Source organism: Bombina bombina, chromosome 2, assembly GCF_027579735.1.
Source record: "Bombina bombina isolate aBomBom1 chromosome 2, aBomBom1.pri, whole genome shotgun sequence".
Taxonomy (NCBI): domain Eukaryota; kingdom Metazoa; phylum Chordata; class Amphibia; order Anura; family Bombinatoridae; genus Bombina; species Bombina bombina.
The window spans coordinates 495,244,468-495,269,508 of record NC_069500.1 but is presented as its reverse complement, the minus strand read 5'-3'; the positions used below and the strand labels follow the sequence as shown (position 1 = coordinate 495,269,508).

Sequence of the window (25,041 nt, the reverse complement as noted above, 5' to 3'; positions counted from 1 at the left end):
ATTAGTGACCTTTAACAGAGTAGTTCCGGTGAAAAACCATTCCCAGAATACTGAAGTGTATACATACATGTCATTATAACGGTATAGCAGGATTTTTTCATCAATTCCATTCAGAAAATAAAAACTGCTACATACCTCAATGCAGATTCATCTGCCCGCTGTCCCCTGATCTGAAGCCTTTACCTCCCTCAGATGGCCGAGAACAGCAATATGATCTTAACTACTCCGGTTAAAATCATAGTAATAAACTCTGGTAGATTCTTCTTCAAACTCTGCCAGAGAAGTAATAACACGCTCCGGTGCTATTGTAAAATAACAAACTTTTGATTGAAGTCATAAAAACTAAGTATAATCACCATAGTCCTCTCACACATCCTATCTAGTCGTTGGGTGCAAGAGAATGACTGGGACTGACGTAGAGGGGAGGAGCTATATCAGCTCTGCTGGGTGAATCCTCTTGCATTTCCTGTTGGGGAGGAGTTATATCCCAGAAGTAATGATGACCCGTGGACTGATCGCACATAACAGAAGAAAAATGTACTGCCGCCTCAGATAAAATGCGGGCGGGAGAAGTCCACAGCTGCATTCATTAGATTTGGGAAAACAATACTCAAGCTAGAAGACAAATAAAAGGCAAATAAAGGGCGGGTACAAAAAGACGGCCCCTTCGAAAGGCACCACAGCCTGAAAATTACCCAACACCCTACAAAAACTCTAAACGACAAGGGAAAAACCGGAAGCCCAGGCAACTGCTCAACAGTTAAATAACCTGCAAAGCCGTGCTAGAGACCACTCAGACTGAGCACAAAAGGCCTCCAAAGAGTCAGCCCAGCGGCTTTCGACTCCCACAAAAAGTACCCCTAAAAGTCAAAAACCTCCATCTACCCCCAAGGGGGAGAATAGAGGACCACATAAGAGATCCAAGGACCATCCAACACGGGCTTCAAATCAAACTTGGAGCAACCCAAGGTTGCCATAGGACCACTGCCCAGGGAGACAAACTCCCTAGAAGGACAAGGAACAGAAAAATAAGTCCATACTCAGGAAAAAACATCACTAGGATGACCAGAAGGCCATCCTCATATCCCTGACACAGCACCATACCACATATGGTGTTCCAAAAAACAGAGAGTTACCTATTGCATCATAGCCAAGTCAAAACCCGTCAAGTTAGACAAGCATAGACAGGATAACTGTCCTAGCTCTCCAAGAGAAAACAGAGCCATCTGTAAACAAGAACTCGCAATGACCAATCTCCAGGCAGCAAAGCTGACGCTAAATCCTCGTGGGACACGTCCCACCAAAAAACGCTGAAAAATCTCAACAGCAGCTCCCGACAATAAATTTCCAGGCTCCAAGGAGCATCCAGTAGCAGACGCCACCAGTAGAAAGATGGGCACCAAGAGTCTCCTCACCGAAAGGGAGGACAAACTCAATAATAGTAAACGGTCAACACTGCACAGACCAGACAAAGTCCTGACCTTCCCTCCAGTATAGCGGTACCAGCCCAAAGGCTAGTTAAAGACCTAAGACAAGAGTCCCACACCGTCAGAAGAAAAAGGATAAATCTACAAATCCAAACCCCAGAGTAGAACTCGGATCGCTACTAAAACTGGCATGCTCCATGAGTCATGACAGGTAACTTTGTGCTCGGGTCTGAAAACCCCTACACTGCAACCTTCCAGAAGAAGGAACACTCCCCCAGGGAAGAAAGTACTCTGACCCCTAACATCCTAATACCAGAATCCAGTTCCGTGATTCTGAATACGCCAGGAAGGGAAAAAATCCTACGAGGCGAGAAAAACAAGGACCCACTGGCCATCACAGATACTTAGGAACCTCCAAGTCAAGGAGAACACACAAGAACTAATCCCCCACCACAGGTGAGAAGAAAAGGGAGCAAAAGCAACGGTAATCACCCTACCAATATAGGCAAGACCCTTCGGCCAATATCGCCAGCCCAGTTGAACGACAACTGGAGTCTACAAGGAAACTCGGGTGACAAGTAGGTACCCGTCAGAGAAACTTCAAACATAAGCCTCAGGAAGACAGTAATCTCCCATGAGAGTCAGAAACCCCGCCCTTAAAGGTACACGCGGGGAACCAAACCCATAGGTTAAGCAGAACCGTCCATGCCCGTTCCAGGCAAGAGACGTGGTCCTAAGCCACAGTCCTTGAAAGACAGATATGATTGAAAAATCTAACTTCCTGAGGAATATATCAGCTGCCTCCCATGGTAGGAGCGCACCCAAGATCGAGCCCTCCACCATCTAAAGTCCGTAAACGTAGATTACCTAGCAACAGCCTCAAACCCAAGAGTTTGAAAAAACTCCTGACCAGTTGAAGAAATGGGCAACCAGTCCCCTTGGATCGCAAGGCTATCCTCTGTAGACAGACAGAATGACCTGATCCACACGCTGGTGAAGAGGAAGGTCATTTCCCAGGCGACAGTCTGTGACTGACCACGGACCTCCTACCCTCAAGCCCAAAAGGCTAGATCCGGAAAAGGTCAAAAGAATAGCACCCAAGAGTCTAAAGACCATGGTATGACAAGAGGCAGTTCTTAAATTGAGAAGACGGCAGTCTCCAGAAATCCTTACCGGATCGGTCTCCCGAAATCCCTGCAACAGAAATAACAATGAAAGCCTTGCAGCTACTGGCAGAAGGTAGGGTGATCCCTGCACTCCACATACTGGAGCAAACGAAACACTGAGAAAAAAAAAAAGGAAGAAGGACATGCTCTGCACTTCCAGAACAGATGACCCAACCCAAAACGGGAAGGAAAGAAAACTCTGCCACCGCAAAAGGAATGCGACTAGGCAACAAGAATCACCTTAGGTGAAGACGTAAATAGTCCAGCATCTGGAATACCAGACCTCTGGAGGTCATTCACATCTCTAAACACTACAGGAGTGGAAAACTATGAGTCCCCAGTGACCATTAGGAACCCCGATGATGTCTTGAAAAAGTAATCACGTAACTCAAGCAAATTGTAACACCTGGTGTTCTAATCAAGTACTAACCAGCCCCAACACTGCTTAGCTTCCGAGAGCAGATGATATCGGGAACATTCAGGGTGGAGTGGCCGTAGGCCCCTAAAAAGGCCAACTTATATCAGAACTCCCAACCTTCCTCTAGAAGCGTTGGTATGCACAAGGCCCCAATACCCCATAGTAGGATCCGAGCCCGGAGTCCATATCAATAGGCCAAGTGACTATTCAGAATCCGACAGGATAATAAGCACCCCGAGAACAGCAGATAGCACCCAACCAGTACCTGCCTGGTACAAGGACATCCCAAAACTGTCTAAGGTCCAAAAATATCGGCCTGAAGGTTTCAATAATATGATATTAGAACATAACTTCGTTCCTAACCAAAAGTGTGCAACTTCCGAGGAACCGCCCAAGCGACCACAAAATCGCAAGTAACAGTTCCAGAGAAAGAACGTTCCCAAAACGGAAATTATATCAGACGTGAGCTTAATAAAAAACAAATCAAATACATCCTATCCGGATCAAAATAAAAGTAAGGCAGCACCCGTGGGTGAATGCCCAAGGTGAATGGGTAAGCCAACAGGACCAGCCGATCAGAGGCCCCATTCACCCAAACTCAGAACTGGAACCGATACATAAAAGAAAAACAGACATCAAGGAGATTAGTTTCACCCCCAAGCGTCTTACCCAGCTTGCCATCCGGCATCTAAGGCCTCGGATCCCTCGGCCCACTAGGACTGGAATCCTCCAGCACTGCCAAAACATGCATTAGTAGAACACGAAGACGTGCCACCATATAACAGGAGGCAAAATTATCCCTCGCCAGATCGATAAACGACCCGGGCTCTGCGGTTGGGGCCCCTGAAGCCTCAGAGGCCGACGCTTCCCCAGAAGGCTGAACTGAATCAGGCGATCCCACGCCTGACGGGCCCTGTTTGACAGAACACGGACAGTACCTTAAAAATATTTCACTCAGGAGTTATGTAAGCCAGCGCCATAGATATGGCCATGCGGAACCGTGCCGTAACCTCTGGAGGAAACAAGCCACCTTCCGGAAAAGGAGTAAAGGCCATAGGGACACCTGCTTGCGTAGCAAAGGAAGGTTCTGGGGCACACGCCTCACCGGACAGACTCCTCTAGTGCGGATGGCTCAACGCACACTAAGGTCCCTGAGTTGGGAGAAGAGAGTACTTTAGAACGGCAATACGAACATAACTGATGGGCATGGATAACCCGGGCCATTTCATATTCATCACAAAATGCATTTTCCGCATCTGAGACATCCATGTCTAAAAAAAAAAATCAGAATCCTCCATAATCTTGGGATTACAAAAATGACAAACAATAACTGGCACCCTTTTTACACACCCAATGGCTGGGGCACTCACCGCCTCCTGTGAACCAGACAACCAACAAGCAGACTCTCTCTGTCGCCACACAGTCAACATACGGAAGTGGAAAACAATGCAACCGCACCCGGTCACAAAGTGCACCGTGCCAGTCACAAAAAGATTGGGAGTCTCACTGGGACCCTACCTTCTTTTGTTAACATTACATTCACTTAATGAAATAAAATGAAACAATCTTACCGGAATCTGCAAAGTGGAACAGGAACACGGCCCTTCAAGTGTGACAGATAGTAGCCTCGCTTCTGACATGGACTTTGAGTGAATAAAGGCAGGCAGCAAAACTCTTCAACGCTGATTGCCAAGGAGCTGTTAATATAAGTCGGGATGGTTTAGCAGAAAGACTCTCCCTGCATCTCCGGACTCTAACCTTCATCCATGCTCTCACTGAGAGGCTGACAGGATTACTTAAAACTCCAGTCCCATTTCGAAGAGTACTACCCTCCATAAGAGACTATCTCGAACTTCTGACACTTCTCTGCCAACCTCCTGTGACAAAAGGCAAAGAATGACTGAGGGATGAGGAAAGTGGGGGAGGTATTTAAAGCCTTGGGTTGTCTTTGCCTCCTCCTGGTGGCCAGGTTCTGAATCCCCAAAAGTAATGAATGCAGCTGTTGTCTCTTCCCGTTTAAGAAGAAAAGAGTATTTTTTTTATTATTTGTTTTAGTTTTTTTAACTCCCACCTAATACTAAATCCCTCAACTCACCCCCCAATTCCCACTTCCACCCAACAAAATGACAACTCAAAAAAATCTAAAGATCACTGAAAGGGTTATTTCTTTTTGTATTTAATCAACAGGGTCAAACTGTAACTTAAAAAAAAAAAATCCACGCTCTTAAATAAATTATTATATTGCTGCTAAATTACTTAGTTGATAACTTTATTGTCATGGGAACCTATGTTTTATGAGACTTATGGGGGACGTCTAAGTGGGGTGGGTATTAAACCACTTGCTTGCTTAGGTACAACCTGGGAGATGCATGCTATGCCCAAATGGCCAAGGCAAAGGCGATAAGATAAACATACTCAAGGGGATTTACTTACAAATTTTTTGCTTACAAATTAACACCCTCTAACCCCTTTGTCCAATCCGATGTAGATCTATGTTGTGATGCAAGTCCCAGTGTACAGCATAATGTAGATCTACATCAGACCTGTTTTCAGTCCTTGCAGTCTCGGTTGTCTGTTTGAGAGGGATCCGGTAGGGATTGGGGGGTGGAAGGTATCAGGTGGGAGTGTAATCTCTACACAGCAGCAAATATTACCCTTAACAGCTAACTGATTAACCCCTTCAATTTCGTGAATTTTACAAGTGTGGTGCGCAGCTACAATTAGCAACCATTTAATTACCAAAACACAAATGTCAAAGCTATGCATGTCTGCTATTTCTGAACAAAGGGGATTCTAAAGAAGCTTTTACAACTTTTTGTCATATAACTGCAGTAGTGGTGTTTAAATTATTTCAGAGAAAAACCCAAAGTTTAAAAAAAGTAATTTTTTTTTTTTTTAAATACGATCGTATTTAGTGACCAAATAGTGGTCTGATTCAGCTAAAGCTTTTTCTGCAGCTGTCAATGAACAACTTTTATGATTTTTTTTTAAGAAAGCTACAGGTTTTTGTGGAATGCTATAATCAATTTATTTGTTTAACTTTTTTGGGTGATTTTACAATAATTTCTGAATTCTGTGAATAAATAGGTAGTTGAAAAGGTCATTCACTGAAAGCCCTCTATATACCAAAAAAATATGTATATATAGTAAATAAAAAACAAACAAAAAGGCATATGTTTAAATGGAACAATAGCAAACATTCTAAAAAAAAATCTCCAGTACTTGGGGCAAGAGTTTTTCTCTGTAGTGAAGGGGTTAAAATGGTGCTCTTTGTTATATAGGGATGTTTAGGTACATTTAAATAACAGCTGCCATCCACTTTCCCTCTATACATGTTTAGCCAAAAAAAAATATCTCAAAATGCTAAAAGTTTAAATAGTGACAAAATTCATATTGTGGCCCATTTTATAGACAGTGATTTAGTGTGAGGAGTACTAGCTTTAAAATAAATAACTAGTACCGGGATATGCTTATTTTCTGCACTTACCAGTGGAAAGGCAATCAGATCCTCTGCACTCATCGTACTCAGATCATTTTTTGAAATGGGAAAGTTGGGCGGCAGAAAATACCTCAAGCAGTTCCTGTGATAGAAAGTAATAAAGTAATAAAGCAAATAAGAATACTGTAGAGACATGCAATCTGCAGTTTCGTTCACTGCCAAATGCTGAAGTAAGAGGTGGCTTGCAGTATTCAGTTTTTTTCGGGAACTGAATATTTTATTGTGCAAGTGAACACACTAAGATCTTTGCAAATTAAGATCTTGGTGTGTTTCACTTGCAAATAAGATATTTGGGTCAGAAAAGAGCCAAATACTGCAAGCAGACTCTTACTTCCACATTTGTCAGTGAACAAAACTGCCAAATAAACGTCTTTAGACTACTGCTTTATGGAAAAGATTGGTTTGTATTCATATCTGTCATTAGGACCCAAATGTGTTAGGTTAGAAGACTGCCACTCGTGGGATTCGACTATTTTCTGAGATGCATTCATTCTTGTGAAAGTTCAACACTAGGATCTGTGAAAGTCCAGATCCTAGTGTGTTGAACTTTCACAAGAATAACTGTGGCTCCAAAAAGCGCAGAAACCCACGAGTGGCTGCCTTCTTCCACATTTGGATCCATACAAATAATCCCAATGCACACCCCTAGTAAGTAATCATTATTCTAAGAACCAATGTGATACCTAAGTGTCTGTACAAGCATCTCTAAAGGTGCAGGGCTTGCTCCCGGCTCAGTCGTATCTGGCTCTATCCGGGTATTGTCAGAAGTGGAAGGCTCTGCTTGCTGTGTGTCTGGTGTTTGGCATTCAGGGGAGGGTGGTCTCATGAGTCTAACATCTTCACTGCCTTTGTCCACCCTAAAAAGTGAAAACCAGATTTAAAACAACATCCTAAATTGCTGTATATATTAATAAAATAATTTAATTTTTATCTTCCTTTGTTTTAACCCTGTCAGATGCACATACACATTCTTCACTGCATCTTCTTGTTAATCAATGTAAACTAGTTACATACATGCAAAATGTAAACTGGGCATTACAAGTCTGAAGAAGAATACTGCCAACATTTATTAATTTCTCACTCAAAACACATCAAAATCTCTGGTTCACTCAATAGAACATCTTGACAACTGCAACATGATATTAATTTGTATAGTTACCAACACTCCAGTGAAGAATATCTGTCTTAACTGCCTCCACTAGGCTCCTCTTTCACTGCACGTCTATGCCAATCCATATACTGACTTTCATTTTCAGCCAAGATTAGATTTAAATTCTAAACCTCATCTACAAAACCCTCCATAACATTGCACCCCATTATAGATTAAACCTCATATCTTTATACTCTCATAGCGGCTTCCTTCACTCTGCTTCTGACCTGCACCTCAGTCCCTCTCATCACCACCTCCCACTCCAATCTTCAAGGTTTCTCTAGGGCTGCACCTATCCTTGTATTTAAGTCTTTAAATCCACCCTCAAAACATAGCCCTTCAAACAAGTCTAATACCAGAAAACCAATAAAAAGGTAAAGACACATCCAGGACCAATCAGAAACTTTAGACTATGGCCTACATTCAGCACTTATAGAAAGGAAAATTGTATGATGGCACCACTTACTATAAATAATGAGGGTCTCTTTACCATACAGAAAGGGTCAAATTGGCCTCAGAATGTAGCTTATGATTTGTGGTATAGGTGCTAAGTATCAAAAATACAATTCACTAATATTCAATATAAGAAATTGAACAAAAACATAATTTATGCTTACCTGATAAATTTATTTCTCTTGTAGTGTATCCAGTCCACGGATCATCCATTACTTATGGAATATATTCTCCTTCCCAACAGGAAGTTGCAAGAGTCCACCCACAGCAAAGCTGCTATATAGCTCCTCCCCTAACTGCCATATTCAGTCATTCGACCGAAAACATGCAGAGAAAGGAAAAACCATAGGGTGCAGTGGTGACTGTAGTTCAAATGAAAAAATTACCTGCCTTAAAGTGACAGGGCGGGCCGTGGACTGGATACACTACAAGAGAAATAAATTTATCAGGTAAGCATAAATTATGTTTTCTCTTGTTAAGTGTATCCAGTCCACGGATCATCCATTACTTATGGAATACCCATACCAAAGCTAAAGTACACGGATGATGGGAGGGACAAGGCAGGTACTTAAACGAAAGTTACCACTGCCTGTAAAAAAAAAAACAAAAAAAAAAAAAAAAAAAACCCTTTCTCCCAAAAATAGCCTCCGAAGAAGCAAGGTATCAAATTTGTTAAATTTGAAAAAGTATGAAGCGCAGACCAAGACTCCGTCTTGTAAATCTGTTCAACAGAAGCCACATTTAAAAAAAAGGCCCAAGTGAAAACCACAGCTCTAGTAGAATGAGCTGCAATCCCTTCAGGAGGCAGTCTCGTAAGCTAAATGAATTATGCTTTTTAACCAAAAGGACAGAGTCTTTTGACCTCTCCTCTGTCCAGAATAGACAACAAACAAGGTGAACGTTTGATGAAAACTGTAGTAGCTTGTAAGTAAAACTTTAAAGCACAAACCACGTCCAATATTGTGTAATAGACGTTCCTTCTTTGAGGAAGGATTAGGATACAAGCATGGAACAACTATCTCTTGAGTGATGTTCTTGTTAGATACCACCTTAGGAAAAAACCCAGGTTGGTACGCAGGACTACCTTATCCGTACGAAGGACCAGATAAGGAGAATCACATTGTAACCCAGATAACTTGGAGACTCTACGAGTCGAGGAAATAGCTACCCAAAAGGAACTTTCCAAGATAAAGATTGATATCTATGGAACAAAAAAGGGTTCAAACGGAACTTCTTGAAGAGCCTTAAGAACCAGGTTTAAGCTCCACGGTGGAGCAACAGCTTTAAACACAGGCTTGGATCTAACCAAAACCTGACCAAATGCCTGAACGTCTAGAATACCTGCCAGACGCTGGTGCAAAAAAAATAGACAGAGTAAAAATCTGTCCCTTTTAAGGAATTAACTGACAACCCTTTACTCAAAAACATCTTGGAGAAAAGATAATATCCTGGGAATCCAGGCTTTACTCCATGAGTAACCCTTGGATTCATAACAATCAGATATTTACACCATATCTATGTTCAATTTTCCTAGAGACAGGCTTTCATGTCTGTATTAAGGTATCAATGACTGACTCGGAGAAGCCATGCTTTGATAACATCAAGCGTTCAGTCTCCAGGCAGTCCATCTCAGATTGATTCTATTTAGATGGTTGAAAGGACCCTGAAGTAGAGGGACCTGTCTCAGAAGCAGAGGCCGTGATGGAAAGGATGACATGTCCACCAGATCTGCATACCAGGTCCTGCGTGGCTATGCAGGCGCTGTCAAAAACACCAAAGCCCTCTCCTGCTTGGTCTTGACCTCCGAAGGAAAACCCACTCCCCCGGAAGAAAAATCTGACGACTTAGAAAATCCACCTCCCAGTTCTCAACACCTGGGATATGGATAGCTGATAGACAAGAGTGAGTCTCTGTCCAGTGAATTATTGTAAGACTTCTAACATCACTAGGGAACTTCTGTTCCCCCTTGATGGCTGATGTAAGCCACAGTCGTGTATATTGTCTGACTGAGTATGATGTACCTCAGAGTTGCTAACTGAGGCCAAGTCTGAGAGCATGGAATATCACTCCCGGAATATTTATTAGAAGGAGGGTCTCTTCCTAAGTCCACTATCCCTGAGCCTTCAGGGAATTCCAGACTGCATCCCAACCTAAAAAGGCTGGCATCCATTGTAACAATTGTCCCATCTGACCTGCGGAAGGTCATACCCTTGGACAGATGGACCCGACATAGTCACCAGAGAAGAGAATCTCTGGTCTCTTGGTCCAGGTTCAACAGGGGGATAAATCTGTGTAATCCCTGTTCCTCTGACTGAGCATGCATAGTTGCAGCGGACTGAAATGTAGACGAGCAAACGGTACTATGTCCCTTGCCGCTACCTATTAAGCCGATTTCATTCATGTACTGAGCCACCGAAGGGCGCGGATGGGATGAAAAACACGGCAGAAATTTAGAAACTTTGACAACCTGGACTCCGTCAGGTAAATTTTTATTTCTACAGAATCTATCAGAGTCCCTAGGAGGGAAACCCTTGAGATTGGGGATAGAGAACTCTTTCCTTGTTCACTTTCCACCCATGTGATCTCAGAAATGCCAGTACTACGTCCGTATGAAACTTGGCAATTTGGATGTTTGACGCCTGTATCAGGATGTCGTCTAACTAAGGGGCCACTTCTATGCCCCGCGGCCTAAGGACCGCCAAAGCGACCCCAGAACCTCCATAAAGATTCTTGGGGCTGTAGATATCCCAAAGGAAAGAGCTACAAACTGGTAATGCCTGTCTAGAAAGGCAAACCTGAAAAACGAAGGTGATCTTTATGCATCACCATGTGAGGATAAGCATCCTTCAAATCCATTGTAGTCCTCTATTGACTCTCCTGGATCATGGTTAAGATGGTACGAATAGTCTCCATCTTAAATGACGGAATTCTGAGGAATTTGTTTAAGATCTTTAGATCCAAAATAGGTCTGAAGGTTCCCTCACCTTGGGAACCACAAACAGATTTGAGTAAAAACTCTGTCCCTGTTCCTCTCTTGGAACTGGATGGATCTCGTACACAATGTAAGAATGCCTCCTTCTTTATCTGGTTTGCAGATAATTGTGAAAAGCGAAATCTCCCCTTTTTTTTTGGGGGGGGGGGGGGAATCTTTGAATCCAGAAGATATCTCTGGGATATAAATTCCAATGCCTAGGGATCCTGGGCATCTCTTGCCCACGCCCGGGCGAAGAATGAAAGTCTGCCCCTATAGGATCCGTTACCGGATGGGGGTCCGTTCCTTCATGCTGCCTTAGAGGCAGCAGCAGGCTCCTTGGCCTGCTTATCTTTGTTCCAGGTCCAATTGACTCCAGACCACCTTGGACTGAGCAAAAATTCCCTCTTGTTTTGCCTTAGAGGAAGTGGATGCCACACCTGCCCTGAAGTTTTAAAAGGCACGAAAATTAGACCTTTTTTGGCCCTTGGTTCCTATCCTGAGGAAGGGCATGACCTTTTCCTCCAGTAATATAAGCAATAATCTCCTTCACACCAGGCCCGAATAGGGTTTGCCCCTTGAAGGGAAGTTAAGTAGCTTATTTATTAAAGTCACGACAGCTGACCATGATATAAGCCATAGCGCTCTGCGCGCCAGTATAGTAAAAAACAGAATTCTTAGCCGTTAGTCTAGTCAAATGAACAAAGGCATCAGAAAACAAAGGAATTGGCTAGCATAAGCTTGTCAAATATATTCATCCAATGGAGTCGCTAACTGTAAAGCCTCATCAAGAGACTCAACCCAGAACGCCGCAGCAGCAGTGACAGAAGCAATGTATGCAAGGGGCTGCAGGATAAAACCCTGTTGAATAAACATTTTTTATCCATTGGATCTAAAAAGCACAACTGTCCTCGCCAAAGGTAGTGGTATGCTTAGCTAGAGTAGAAACTCTTCTCTCCACCTTAGGAACTGTCTGCCAGAAGTCCCGTGTGGTGGTAACTATTAGAAAACATTCTTCTAAAAAATAGGAGGGGAAGAGAACGGCACACCTGGTCTATCCCATTCCTTATTAAAAATTTTTTTAGTAAACCTCTTTAGGTATTGGAAAAACATCAGTACACACCGGCACTGCATATTATTTATCCATTCTACACAATTTCTCTGGCCCTGCGATTGTACACATTCATTCAGAGCAGCCAAAGCCTCCCTGAGCAACAAGTGGAGGTTCTCAAGCATAAATTTTAAATGTAGAAATATCAGAATCAGGTTAAACCATCTTCCCTGAGTCAAAAAAATCACCCACAGACTAAGCATATTGTGAGGTAGTATCATACATGGTTCTTAAAGCGTCTGTATGCTCTGTATCTACCCCCAGAGCTATCTGCTTTCCTTTAATTTCAGGTAGTCTGACTAATACTGCTGCCAGAGTATTATTCACCACCTTTGCCATGTCTTGTAAAATAAACGCTATGGACGCCCTTGATGTACTTGGCGCCATTTGAGCGTGAGTCCCTGAAGCGGGAGTCGAAGGGTCTGACACGTGGGGGGAGTTAATCGGCATAACTTTCCCCTCGACAGAATCCCCTGGTAAAATAAACATATGGGTGCCCTTGATGTACTTGGCGCCATTTGAGCGTGAGTCCCTAAAGCGGGAGTCAAAAGGTCTGACACGTGGGGAGAGTTAGTCGGCATAACTACCCCCACGACAGAATCCTCTGGTGATAATGTTTTTAAAGACAATGATCTTTATTGTTTAACATGAAATCAGTACATCTGGTACACATTCTAAGATGGGGTTCCACCATGGCTTTAAAACATAATGAACACAGAGATTCCTCTATGTCAGACATGTTAGAACAGACTAATAATGAGACTAATAAGCTTGGAAAAACACTTTAAATCAAGTTAACAAGCAAATATATAAAACGTTACTGTGCCTTTAAGAGAAACAAATTTTGTCAAAATTTGAAAAACAGTGAAAAAAGGCAGTAAAACAAACGAAATTTTTACAGTACATGTAATAAGGTAACAGAGCATTGCACCCACTTGCAAATGGATGATTAACCCCTTAATGCAAAAAACAGATCAAAAAAACGACAGACGTTTTTTAAAAAGACACAACAAAACTGCCACAGCAGAGCTGTGGATTACCTTCCCTATAAACGATTTTGGAAGTCTTTTTAGCCCTTTAGAAATGTCCTGTAGTATTCATGGGACTGCTGAGGGAATCTGGATAATTCATTTTGAAATTTTAACTGCGCAAAAAAGCGCTAAATTAGGCCCCTCCCACTCATATTACAACAGTGGGAAGCTTCAGTTAACTGTTTCTATGCAAAATTTAAGCCAGCCATGTGGAAAAAACTTAAGCCCCAATAAGTTTTATCACCAAACATATGTTAAAAACGATTAAACATGCCAGCAAACGTTTTAAAACACATTTTTACAAGAGTATGTATCTCTATTAATAAGCCTGATACCAGTCGCTTTTACTGCATTTAAGGCTATACCAACATTACAGTGTTATCACCAATGTACGTTAAAAAACGATTAAACATGCCGGCAAACGTTTTAAAACACATTTTTATAAGAGTATGTATCTCTATTAATAAGCCTGATACCAGTCGCGATCACTGCATTTAAGGCTTTACTTACATTACTTCGGTATCAGCAGTATATTTTTAGTCAATTCCATTCCTAGAAAAATATTTTACTGCACGTACCTTATCTGCAGGAAAACCTGCACGCCATTCCCCCTCTGAAGTACCTCACTCCTCAGAATGTGTGAGAACAGCAAATGGATCTCAGTTACGTCTGCTAAGATCATAGAAAAACGCAGGCAGATTCTTCTTCCAAATACTGCCTGAGAAAAAACAGCACACTCTGGTGCCATTTAAAAATAACAAACTTTTGATTGAAGAATAAACTAAGTATAAATCACCACAGACTCTCACGACCTCCTATCTATGTTGAGGCTTGCAAGAGAATGACTGAATATGGCAGTTAGGGGAGGAGCTATATAGCAGCTTTGCTGTGGGTGGACTCTTGCAACTTCCTGTTGGGAAGGAGAATATATTCCATAAGTAATGGATGATCCGTGGACTGGATACACTTAACAAGAGAAAAGGATACTGTAAAAGCACTCATTGAGACTCTTAAGTGAAAAATATGCGGTGGGGAAAAAAAGTCACAAATTAAAAACTAAATTTATGCTTACCTGATAAATTACTTTCTTTTACGATATGACGAGTCCACGGATTTCATCCTTACTTGAGGGATATTAACCTCCTGCTAACAGGAAGTGGCAAAGAGCACCAAAGCAGAGCTGTATATATAGCCCCTCCCCTTCCCCTCCACCCTCAGTCATTAGGCCGAAGGTATAGGAAGAGAAAAAGGAAAGGCTAAAAAGGTGCAGAGGTGAAAAACTGTCTTAAAAAGAACAGGGTGGGCCGTGGACTCCTCATATTGTAAAAGAAAGTAATTTATCAGGTAAGCATAAATTTAGTTTTCTTTTACAAAGATATGATGAGTCCACGGATTTCATCCTTACTTGTGGGAAACCAATACTAAAGCAATAGGACACGGATGAAAGGGAGGGACAAGACAGGAACCTAAACGGAAGGCACCACTGCTTGAAGAACCTTTCTCCCAAAGATAGCCTCAGAAGAAGCAAAAGTATCAAATTTGTCAAATTTGGAAAAAGTGTGAAGGGACGACCAAGTCGCAGCCTTACAAATCTGTTCCACAGATGCATCGTTTTTAAAAGCCCATGTGGAAGCCACAGCCCTAGAAGAATGAGCCGTAATTCTTTCAGGAGGCTGCTGTCCAGCAGTCTCATATGCCAGGCGGAAGATACTTCTCAGCAAAAAAGAAAGAGAGGTAGCCGTAGCTTTCTGACCCCTATGCTTTCCAGAATAAACAATGAATAATGAAGATGATTGACGGAAATCCTTAGTTGCCTGTAAGTAAAACTTTAAGGCACGGACCACGTCCAAGTTATGTAACAGACGCTCCTTTTTAGAAGGAGGATTAGGACACAAGGAAGGAACAACAATTTCCTGATTAATATTCTTATTCGAAACAACCTTAGGAAGGAACCCAGGTTTGGTACGTAAAAACCACCTTATCAGAATGAAATATGAGATAAGGCGAATCACACTGTAATGCTGAAAGCTCAGAAACTCTTCGAGCAGAAGAAATAGCAACCAAAAACAGAACTTTCCAAGATAATAGTTTAATATCTATGGAATGCATAGGTTCAAACGGAACCCCTTGCAGAACTCGAAGAACTAAATTCAAACTCCAGGGAGGAGTAATGGGCTTAATTCTAGATAGAGCCTGACAAAAAGACTGAACATCTGATACATTTGCCAAACGTTTGTGAAACAGAATTGACAAAGCTGAAATATGTCCCTTTAAGGAACTTGCTGATAACCCTTTCTCCAATCCTTCTTGGAGAAAAGAGAAAATCCTAGGAATCCTAACTTTACTCCATGAGTAACCCTTGGATTCACACCAATAAAGATATTTACGCCATGTCTTGTGATAGATTTTTCTAGTGACAGGCTTTCTAGCCTGTATCAAAGTATTGATAACTGAACCAGAGAATCCTAGCTTCGATAAAATCAAGCGTTCAATCTCCACGCAGTCAGTTGCAGAGAAATTAAATTTGGATGTTGGAAAGGACCTTGAATGAGAAGGTCCTGTCTCAACGGAAGTTTCCACGGTGGCAGAGAGGACATGTCCACTAGATCCGCATACCAAGTCCTGCGTGGCCATGCAGGCGCTATCAGGATCACTGAAGCTCTCTCCTGTTTGATTCGAGCAATCACGCGTGGGAGGAGAGGAAACGGCGGAAACACATAAGCTAGGCTGAACAACCAAGGTACTGCCAAGGCATCTATCAGTTTGGCCTGAGGATCCGTTGACCGGGATCCGTATCTTGGAAGCTTGGCATTCCGACGAGATGCCATCAAAAACCAATTCCAGTCTGCACCATCTGAGAATCAATGAGGCAAATACCTCCGGGTGAAGTTCCCACTCCCCCGGATGAAAAGTCTGTCGACTTAGAAAATCTGCTTCCCAGTTCTCTACCCCTGGGATGTAGATCGCTGACAGATGACAGATGATCTGGCGACAACCACCAAAGAAGAGAGTTTCTGGTCTCTTGATCCAGAATTATCTTTGGAGATAAATCCGCATAATCCCCATTCCACTGACCGAGCATGCACAGTTGCAGTGGTCTGAGATGAAAGCGAGCAAACGGAACGATGTCCATTGCGGCTACCATTAATCCGATTACCTCCATACACTGAGCCACTGATGGCCGAGGAATGGACAGAAGTGCTCGGCAAGTATTCAAAATCTTTGATTTTCTGACCTCCTTCAGAAATACTTTCATGGCTAACGAGTCTATCAGAGTTCCCAGAAAAAGAAGCCTTGTCTGTGGAACAAGTGAACTCTTCTCTATGTTCACCTTCCAGCCGTGAGTTCTCAGAAAAGACAACACTGTGTCCGTGTGAGATTTTGTCAGATGATATGTTGACGCCTGAATCAGAATATCGTACAGTAAGGCGCCACTGCTATCCCTAGAGACCCTAGAACCTTTGTGAAGATTCTGGGTGCTGTGGTTAACCCGAAAGGAAGAGCCACGAACTGATGTTTGTCCAAGAAGGCAAACCTTAGAAACCGATGATGATCTTTGTGGATTGGAATATGAAGGTAAGCATCCTTCAAATCCACGGTAGTCATATATTGACCCTCCTGGATCATTGGCAAAATCGTTTGAATTGTCTCCATCTTGAATGATGGAACTCTTAGAAATTTGTTTAGACACTTGAGGTCCAAAATGGGTCTGAACGTTCCCTCTTTTTTGGGGACCACAAATAGGTTTGAGTAAAACCCCTGTCCCTGTTCCAATTTTGGAACAGGACAGATTACTCCCATAGTAAAAAGGTCTTTTACACAGCGTAAGAATGCCTCTCTCTTCTTTTGAAAGATGAAATCTCCCTCTTGGGAGAAAATCCTTGAATTCCAATTGATAACCGTGGGTCACTATTTCTAGTGCCCAGAAATCCTGAACATCACTTGCCCAAGCCCGAGCAAAGAAAGAAAGTCTGCCCCCTACTAGATCCGGTCCCGGATCGGGGGCCACCCTTTCATGCTGCTTTGTGGAAGAAGAAGCGGGGGGTCCTCCTTAAAGTTCCGAAAGGAACGAAAATTATTCTGTTTACCCCTCATTTTAACCGACCTATCCTGAGGTAGGGCATGGCCCTTACCTCCTGTAATATCAGAAATGATCTCCTTCTGGCCCAAATAGGATCTTACCTTTAAAGGGAATAGCTAAAAGCTTATGTTTTGATGACACATCAGCAGACCAAGATTTGAGCCACAATGCTCTACGTGCTAAAATAGCAAATCCTGCATTTTGTGCCTCTAATTTAGCAATTTGAAAAGCGTCATCAGTAATAAAAGAATTAGCTAGCTTAAGAGCCTTAATTCTATCTAGAATGTCATCTAATGGAGTCTCAACCTTAAGAGACTCTTCTAGAGCCTCAAACCAAAAAACTGCTGCAGTAGTTACTGGAACAATGCAAGCCGTAGGTTGTAAAAGAAATCCCTGATTAACAAATAATTTCTTTAGTAGACCCTCTAATTTCTTATCCATAGGATCCTTGAAAGCACAACTATCCTCAATGGGCATAGTAGTACGCTTAGCTAGGGAAGATATAGCTCCCTCTACCTTAGGGACTGCTAGCCATGAGTCCCGAATGGTATCTGATATAGCAAACATTTTCTTAAAATTAGGAGACGGAGAAAACGGTATACCTGGTCTATCCCAATCCTTACTAATAATTTCCGAAATTCTCTTAGGAACCGGAAAAACATCAGTGTAAGTAGGAACTTCCAAATATTTATCCACCTTACAAAATTTCTCTGGAGGAATCACAACAGGATCACAATCATCCAGAGTCGCTAAAACCTCCCTAAGCAACAGGCAGAGGTGTTCAAGCTGAAATTTAAATGACATAGCATCCAAATCTGTCTGAGGCAAAACATTCCCCGAATCAGAAATTTCACCCTCAGACAGTAATTCCCTAATCCCCAACTCAGAGCACTGTGAGGGAACATCGGAAATAGCTAATAAAGCATCAGAGGATTCAGTATTTACATTAATACTTGACCTACTGCGTTTACCCTGCAACACTGGTAATTTAGACAATACCTCTGTAAGGGTAGTTGACATAACTGCAGCCATCTCCTGCAGAGTAAAGGAATTAGACGCACTAGAAGTACTAGGCGTCGCTTGTGTGGGCATAAAAGGTTGTGACACTTGGGGAGAATTGGATGGCATATCCTGATTCTCTTCAGACTGAGAATCATCCCTAGGCACACTTACTTTAATTAAAATATGTTTTTGACATTGTAAAGCCCTTTCAGTACAACAGTTACACAATGTTAGAGGGGGTTGCACAATAGCTTCTAAACACATAGAACAATGAGAAACCTCAACAGTCAACAGACTAGTAATACCACAAAAGTCGCTTAAACACTTATTTATAGCATAAAATAAACATTAGAAAAAACGTGTACTGTGCCTTTAAGAACAGAAAAAGTGAACAATTTTTCCAAAATGCACAAAAAACTTTCAATTATTTCCAAATTGAACTTAATATCGTTGGTTAATCCAAAAAATACTTCACCCAGAAGCAAGGGCAGAAATAAGGCTTTAGAAGTACTTATATCAACATGTAGTCAAAAGATAGATAAAAATACACTCTGCACCTCTGCCTACCTGCCCCCAGGGTACCTCGAATCAAGTTTCCATCCCTTCAGACAAGCTACACAGTCCAGGAGCCACCGAGTCACTGTTTGCTGCTTCTAAGCCTGAAGAAATTGCGCCAAAATTGGCCCCGCCCCTTAAGGTCAAAAGTTGGAGTAGGCCCAAACAACACCACATGGAAATGCAGTTTTGCACTAAAGTAAAAATACACACACAATATAACCCTCAAGCATAAAACCAATAAGTTTTAAGTGCCAAAAATAAAAAACATAAAAACAAAATTTATGCTTACCTGATAAATTTCTTTCTCTTGTGGTGTATCCAGTCCACGGGTTCATCCATTACTTGTGGGATATTCTCCTTCCCAACAGGAAGCTGCAAGAGGACACCCACAGCAGAGCTGTCCATATAGCTCCTCCCCTAACCCCCACCTCCAGTCATTCGACCGAAGACAAGTAAGAAAAAGGAGAAACTATAGGGTGCAGTGGTGACTGTAGTTTAAAAAATAAAAACACCTGCCATAAAGTGACAGGGCGGGCCGTGGACTGGATACACCACAAGAGAAAGAAATTTATCAGGTAAGCATAAATTTAGTTTTCTCTTGTAAGGTGTATCCAGTCCACGGGTTCATCCATTACTTGTGGGATACCAATACCAAAGCTTTAGGACACGGATGAAGGGAGGGACAAGGCAGGCACTTAAACGGAAGGCACCACTGCCTGTAAGACCGTTCTCCCAAAAATAGCCTCAGAGGAAGTAAAAGTATCAAATTTGTTGAATTTAGAAAAAGTATGAAGCGAAGACCAAGTCGCCGCCTTACAAATCTATTCAACAGAGGCCTCATGTTTAAAAGCCCATGTGGAAGCTACCGCTCTAGTAGAATGAGCTGTAATTCTTTCAGGAGGCTGCTGGCCAGCAGTCTCATAAGCTAAACGGATTATGCTTCTCAGCCAAAAAGAAAGAGAAGTTGCCAAAGCCTTTTGGCCTCTCCTCTTTCCAGAGTAGAAGACAAACAATGCAGATGATTGACGAAAATCCTTAGTAGCTTGCATATAAAACTTTAAAGCACGAACCACGTCAAGATTGTGTAACAGACGTTCCATCTTTGAAGAAGGATTAGGACACAGTGACGGAACAACAATTTCCTGATTGATATTCCTATTAGATACCACCTTAGGAAGAAACCCAGGTTTGGTACGCAAAACTACCTTATCTGCATGGAAGATCAGATAAGGGGAATCACACTGCAAGGCAGATAACTCTGAAACTCTTCGAGCCGAAGAGATAGCTACTAAAAACAGAACTTTCCAATATAAAAGCTTGATATCTATGGAATGCAAGGGTTCAAACGGAACCCCTTGAAGAACTTTAAGAACTAAATTTAAACTCCATGGCAGAGCAACAGGTTTAAACACAGGCCTGATTCTAACCAAAGCCTGACAAAACGCCTGATCAGCCAGGCGCTTGTGCAAAACAATAGACAGAGCAGAAATCTGTCCCTTTAAGGAACTAGCTGATAATCCCTTTTCCAATCCTTCTTGGAGAAAAGATAGTATCCTAGGAATCCTGACCTTACTCCATGAGTAACCCTTGGATTCACACCAATGAAGATATTTACACCATATCTTATGATAGATTTTCCTGGTGACAGGCTTTCGAGCCTGAATCAAGGTATCAATGACGGACTTGGAGAAACCACGTTTTGATAAAATCAAGAGTTCAATCTCCAAGCAGTCAGACACAGAGAAATTAGATTTGGATGTTTGGATGTTTGAATGGACCTTGGCGTAGAAGGTCCTGCCTCAGCGGCAGAGTCCATGGTGGAGAGGATGACATGCCCACCAGATCCACATACCAAGTCCTGCGGGGGGCCACGCAGGCGCTATCAAAATCACCGAAGCTCTCTCCTGCTTGATCTTGGCAATCAGACGAGGGAGGAGAGGAAACGGTGGAAACACATAAGCCAGGTTGAAGGACCAGGGCACTGCTAGAGCATCTATCAGCGCTGCCTGGGGATCCCTTGACCTGGACCCGTAACAAGGAAGCTTGGCGTTCTGACGAGACGCCATCAGATCCAGTTCTGGTTTGCCCCAAAGTTGAATCAGCTGGGCAATTACTTCCGGATGGAGCTCCCACTCCCCCGGATGAAAAGTCTGCCGACTTAGGAAATCCGCCTCCCAGTTCTCTACTCCTGGGATATGGATAGCTGAGAGATGGCAAGAGTGAACTTCTGCCCATAGAATTATCTTGGAAACCTCCATCATTGCCAGGGGACTCCTTGTTTCCCCCTGATGGTTGATATAGGCTACAGTCGTGATATTGTCCGACTGAAATCTGATGAACTTGGCCGCAGCTAGTTGAGGCCAAGCCTGAAGAGCATTGAATATCGCTCTTAGTTCCAGAATGTTTATCTGCCGACTTAGGAAATCCGCCTCCCAGTTCTCTACTCCTGGGATATGGATAGCTGAGAGATGGCAAGAGTGAACTTCTGCCCATAGAATTATCTTGGAAACCTCCATCATTGCCAGGGGACTCCTTGTTTCCCCCTGATGGTTGATATAGGCTACAGTCGTGATATTGTCCGACTGAAATCTGATGAACTTGGCCGCAGCTAGTTGAGGCCAAGCCTGAAGAGCATTGAATATCGCTCTTAGTTCCAGAATGTTTATCGGAAGGAGGGCTTCCTCCTGAGTCCACGAACCCTGAGCCTTCAGGGAGTTCCAGACTGCGCCCCAGCCCAGAAGGCTGGCATCTGTCGTCACTATAGTCCACTCTGGCCTGCGGAAACTCATTCCCCTGGACAGATGGACCAGAGATAACCACCAGAGAAGAGAATCCCTGGTCTCTTGATCCAGATTTAACAGAGGAGACAAATCTGTGTAGTCCCCATTCCACTGGTTGAGCATGCAAAGTTGCAGTGGTCTGAGATGAAGGCGGGCAAACAGAACTATGTCCATTGCCGCTACCATTAGGCCGATCATTTCCATACACTGAGCCACTGATGGCCGAGAATTGGAATGAAGAGCACGGCAAGAAGTTAGAAGTTTTGATATCCTGACTTCTGTCAGAAACATTTTCATTTCTACTGAATCTATCAGAGTTCCTAGGAAGGAAACTCTTGTGAGAGGAGAGAGAGAACTCTTTTCTATGTTCACTTTCCACCCGTGAGACCTCAGAAAGGCCAGAACAATGTCCGTATGGGACTTGGCGATTTGAAAAGTCGACGCCTGAATCAGAATGTCATCTAGGTAAGGGGCTACCGCTATGCCCCGCGGCCTTAGAGCCGCCAGAAGGGACCCTAGAACCTTCGTAAAGATTCTTGGTGCCGTGGCTAACGCGAAGGGAAGAGCCACAAACTGGTAATGCCTGTCTAGGAAGGAGAACCTGAGGAACTGATGATGATCTCTGTGAATCGGAATGTGGAGATAAGCATACTTTAGGTCCACGGTAGTCATATATTGACCCTCCTGGATCATAGGGAGGATGGTTCGGATTGTCTCCATCTTGAAGGATGGGACCCTGAGAAATTTGTTTAGGATCTTGAGATCCAACATAGGTCTGAAAGTTCCCCCTTTTTTGGGAACTATAAACAGGTTTGAATAAAAACCCAGCCCCTGTTCCTCTCTTGGAACTGGGTGGATCACTCCCATAACCAGTAGGTCTTGAACGCAACGTAAGAATTCCTCTCTTTTTATCTGGTTTACAGATAGTTGTGAGAGATGAAATCTCCCCTTTGGAGATGAACCTTTGAATTCCAGGGATCCTGGACGTCTTGCCCAAGCCTGGGCGAAGAGAGAAAGTCTGCCCCCTACTAGATCCGGTCCCGGATCGGGGGCTACTCCTTCATGCTGTCTTAGAGGCAGCCGCAGGTTTCTTGGCCTGCTTCCCCTTGTTCCAAGCCTGGTTAGGTCTCCAGACTGGTTTGGACTGGGCAAAATTTCCCTCTTGTTTTGCATTAGAGGAAACTGAGGCTGCGCCACTCTTGAAGTTTCGAAAGTAACGAAAATTATTCTGTTTGGTCCTCTTATTGAACCTATCCTGAGGAAGGGCGTGACCTTTTCCTCCAGTAATTTCAGAAATGATCTCCTTCAGACCGGGCCCGAATAGGGTCTGTCCCTTGAAGGGGATGTTAAGAAGCTTAGACTTTGAAGTAACGTCTGCTGACCAGGACTTAAGCCATAGTGCCCTACGCGCCAAAATGGCAAAACCTGAATTCTTAGCCGTTAGTTTGGTTAACTGAAAAACGGCGTCAGAAATAAAAAAATTAGCTAACTTAAGAGCTTTAATCCTGTCTAGAATGTCGTCTAGCGGAGTCTCCACCTGCAGAGCCTCCTCAACAGACTCGAACCAAAAAGCCGCTGCAGCAGTAACTGGGGCTATGCATGCAAGAGGCTGGAGAATAAAACCTTGATGAATAAAAATTTTCTTAAGGAGACCCTCCAATTTTTTATCCATAGGATCTAGGAAAACACAACTGTCCTCGACGGGGATAGTTGTACGCTTAGCTAGGGTAGAGACTGCTCCCTTCACCTTAGGGACCGTCTGCCACGAGTCCCGTACGGCGGCATCCATGGGAAACATCTTTTTGAAAGCAGGAGGGGGAGAGAAAGGCACACCTGGTCTATCCCATTCCTTAGTAATAATTTCCGAAAACCTCTTAGGGACTGGAAAAACATCAGTGTAAACAGGCACTGCAAAGTATTTGTCCATTTTACACAATTTCTCTGGAACCTCAATGGGGTCACAATCATCCAGTCGCTAAAACCTCTCTAAGCAATAAGCGGAGGTGTTCAAGCTTAAATTTAAATGCTGTCATTTCAGAATCAGACTGAAGCAACGCCTTCCCTGAGTCTGAAATGTCACCCACAGATAGAAGCTCACCTGCCTCGGCTTCTGAGTATTGTGAGGGTATATCGGACACAGGCATTAAAGCATCAGAAAGCTCTGTATTAGTTCTATCCCCAGAGCTGTATCACTTTTCTTGTAACCCTGGCAGTTTGGAAAATACCTCTGTGAGGGTAGCATTCATAACTGCCGCCATGTCCTGTAAGGTAAAAGAATTAGACGCACTAGATGTACTTGGCGTCACTTGAGCGGGAGTTATAGGTTCTTACACATGGGGAGAGCTAGATGGCATAATCTCCCTTTTTTCAGTCAGAGAATCCCCTGGAGATAAATCTTTAAGTGCCATAATATGGTCTTTATAGTTTATAGAAATTTCAGTACATTTGGTACACATTCTAAGAGGGGGTTCCACCATGGCTTCTAAACATATTGAACAAGGAGTTTCCTCTATGTCAGACATGTTTAACAGACTAGTAATGAGACAAGCAAGCTTGGAAAACACTTTAATAAAGGTGAAACAGCAATTAAACAAAAACGTTACTGTGCCTTTAAGAGAAAAAAACTAACACTTAAACTGCAAAACATTGTAAAAATATAGTAAATCAATATAGTAAATCAAGTACGATTTTGTGCAGAAATAAACCCCTTATAATGGTCCTCAGGTGCCAGAGGACTCCTCTAGGGAAGCTGGATGTCTCAGTCTGTATTAAAACTGTGCATTTAGAGCGCTAAAATAGGCCCCTCCCACCATGTGGGACGAGTATCTGATTAGCCATGTGGAAACTAGGCCCCAAAATAAAGAGTTATCTCCCTCAGAGAAAAAACGTCCTATTTTTTTAATTCATTTTTGAATTCATGTAAACGTTTAACTATCACTAAGTTTTGTAAGCATGATCCCAGTCGCTGTTAAATCACTGCATCAGGCTTACCTCAAATACACAAGGCTCTGTCAGCATTTTCTAGAACTCATTCATCTCTCTAGAAATAAATATACTGAACATACCTCAAAGCAGGTAATCTGCAGACCGTTCCCCCAACTGACGTTGTCCCATACTCTTCAGTTATGTGTGAGAACAGCAATGGACCTTAGTTACAAACCGCTAAGATCATCAACCTCCAGGCAGAACTCTTCTTCGAATTTCTGCCTGAGAGTAAAACAGTACAACGCCGGTACCATTTAAAATTAACAAACTTTTGATTGAAGGTAAAACTACACTAAGTCACCACATATCTCTTGATACTTCCTATCTTGTCGAGAGCTGCCAGAGAATGACTGGGGGTGGCAGTTAGGGGAGGAGCTATATAGACAGCTCTGCAGTGGGTGTCCTCTTG

At 42.9% G+C, this 25,041-nt stretch overlaps 1 protein-coding gene across 1 annotated transcript in view; it reads right to left on the bottom strand.

Moving 5' to 3' along the window:
- Positions 1 to 25,041, bottom strand: part of LOC128649132 (ATPase MORC2-like) — a 457,352-nt gene that overhangs the window by 30,325 nt on the left and 401,986 nt on the right. The window contains 2 exon segments of the mRNA XM_053702217.1: positions 6,499 to 6,592; positions 7,194 to 7,367. Coding sequence (XP_053558192.1) covers positions 6,499 to 6,592; positions 7,194 to 7,367 — 268 coding nt within the window.